The 2,387-nt window shown below is 39.7% G+C and overlaps 1 protein-coding gene across 1 annotated transcript; it reads right to left on the reverse strand.

Moving 5' to 3' along the window:
* Positions 1-454: 454 nt before the first annotated feature.
* Positions 455-1,363, reverse strand: LOC111868062. The gene has a single exon (XM_023858424.1). The coding sequence runs from the start codon at positions 1,361-1,363 to the stop codon at positions 455-457; it is 909 nt and encodes a 302-aa protein (XP_023714192.1).
* Between the last annotated feature and the right edge of the window lie 1,024 nt (positions 1,364-2,387).

The following is a 2,387-nucleotide window of genomic DNA, read 5'->3' on the forward strand; positions in this document are numbered from 1 at the left end:
TCAGTCACACAGTTCATCGTCAGTCTACGAGCTAGCCACACCAAGCATCAGCCAGCAGGCTTCGTCGCCAGCGCTCGGTCTACGGAGGCATCGGCGCTTCGCTGCGCCAGGCTTGACTGCCACGGCTGTCTGCCGGTCGCACCCGACTCACTGGGCAACTAGGCCGCACGGACTCGCCGGTAGTCATACCTGACACACTGGGCAACTGGCGTAGCTACCGACTCTCCGCTCCAGCGACCGCGCTCAACGACTAGCCTTTCACCAGCCATTCACCGTAACTAGCCTTTCTCCTTACCGGCGCGCGCCGCGCTACCTCACCGGTCAAACATCTCAGCAATGACAAGACTACACAACAAGTGCCCCACAAATTCTTAAAAATGTACTTGTGCAAGCAACAGTAGAAATTAACAAAATCATCTCTAGCACATTTCTGCAGGGGTGGATTCAAACAGTTTCAAAATTTTTCTGTGGCAGTACCAAAAAACCTGTCCTCTATCCTCTGCTGAATTTTATTGCCTACACATTGCATTACACTGTAGCATTCCATGGTCGTAAGATTAGCAGTTTCAAGAATTTTGGCAGATTGAACAAGTACTGCACCAATGTTGGAAAAAAAATTGAGATATGCCTCGATAACACACTTCTTTTCTGGATCTTTATCACTGAAATGTTTTTTTAATATTTTTGGACAGCAATTCACACGTTTGAAATAGCTCTTAATAGGTAACCAGTTTTGTATTAATCTGTCCACAGCTGATGCTAGGGTAAGCCAACGAGTGGGCACATGACGAACAATCTCCAACTCGGCATCAACAAGATCAAAGAATGACTTCAACTCTTCTCTTCTTTTTGCTGATACCGAAAAATGTCCATATATTTTTAAGATGATCATTTCAATATCCACATCTAATCCATCAGATGCATGTTTTGTGGCATTATGCAATATATGATTTGAGCAGTTTGCTTTAAGCACATTTTTGTTATCTTCTTGTAGTAGTTTGAACACAGAATTATGCTGCCCATAATTCACATTTGCATTATCTGCACAATATGAAGTTAGATTTTTTATATCTAACTTGTGTGTATCAAGTGAAAACTTGATCAAATTATGGGTACCATTAGCTGTTTCATCAGCTTGTTCAGTGAAGTCCAGGAGCCTATTTTTAACACCACTAATAGGGTCAAAATACCTCACAACCAGTGGGAATATCTTTCTGTTTTTGTGGTTGGAGGCATCAGTTGCAATAGAGAAAAAGTTGCTTGATTTTGCTGGATCCTTCAACACATTGATGAAGTCTTGCACACTTCTTGACGCTAGAACATTTTTGACAATAGCCTCTGCCTTTGTTCGGCCACAGGACATCTTAGCCAAGTTAGAGTCATGGAAAATATCCTTCGATAACTTATTTGTGCAATTCATACTTCTGTAGCCGATGTTGTGTTTTACAGTATGAAAACCAATGCTAGCTCACCTGCAACGTTTCTGAAGTCTTTGCTGCTGTTCCCGAAAAAGAGGTGTAAATTTGAAGAGGTCTTCACGTCCCTTTCCTTTCGTTTATGCTCTTCTGTGCAAGAATGTTGTCTGCAGTCGGTATTACCCCCGTGAGCGATGCTGAACTCACGTTTACAAAGTATACAATAAGCTCTGTAAACGTTGGAGGGCACGGACTTTAACCATAAATATTGTTCTTCCCATTTTCTCAAGTAAACACACAAGTATTTAGTTTTCTTCTTAGGTGGAGTTTATGCATTGTTGCTTTCACTTTCACTGTCACTACTCATTATGAAAATGGATTCAATTTGGTAATTATTTAAAAGCACGAGGATGAACACGGCAAGAAGCAAGAACAGAAAATATTACAATCCAGAAACACATATTCCACTATCGATTAGTATATTCCATTACTAAGTGGAAGATGAATACTATATTTCCAGTATTCTGCAAGATATGTTGTAATTTTGCCATGTGATCCTGTCCAGAACTGAAAGTCATTCTAATGAAATTAATAATAAATGGAAACATCAGTATTACTGCTTGCTATATATGATTTATAACACTCTAATGTAACCAAAAAACTATGTTCTTTGTGGCTTTCAAGTGTAAGTTGTTACCAAAGGTGTGAGGTTAAATAAATGGAAACAGAACTTTCTTTCAAGTTCCCCACCTTCAGCTTTCCTAAACACAAGTATTCTATATATGTTATAGTTCACAATGTCCAATGTATTTGGGTAAGGAGATGGTGGATTGATATGAGTGAAATGTTATGTCTTTACAGGAACTGGTGAGAAACTTTCTGATTTTGCAACCCTGACCCCTTGTGCTGCAGAGGTTCTTACTCCGGTGTGTGTGTGTTTTTTCTTTCTTTATTTTTTTTTTTTTTTTTTTT

The sequence above is a fragment of the Cryptotermes secundus genome, unplaced genomic scaffold, assembly GCF_002891405.2.
Source record: "Cryptotermes secundus unplaced genomic scaffold, Csec_1.0 scaffold815, whole genome shotgun sequence".
Classification (NCBI taxonomy): Eukaryota; Metazoa; Arthropoda; class Insecta; order Blattodea; family Kalotermitidae; genus Cryptotermes; species Cryptotermes secundus.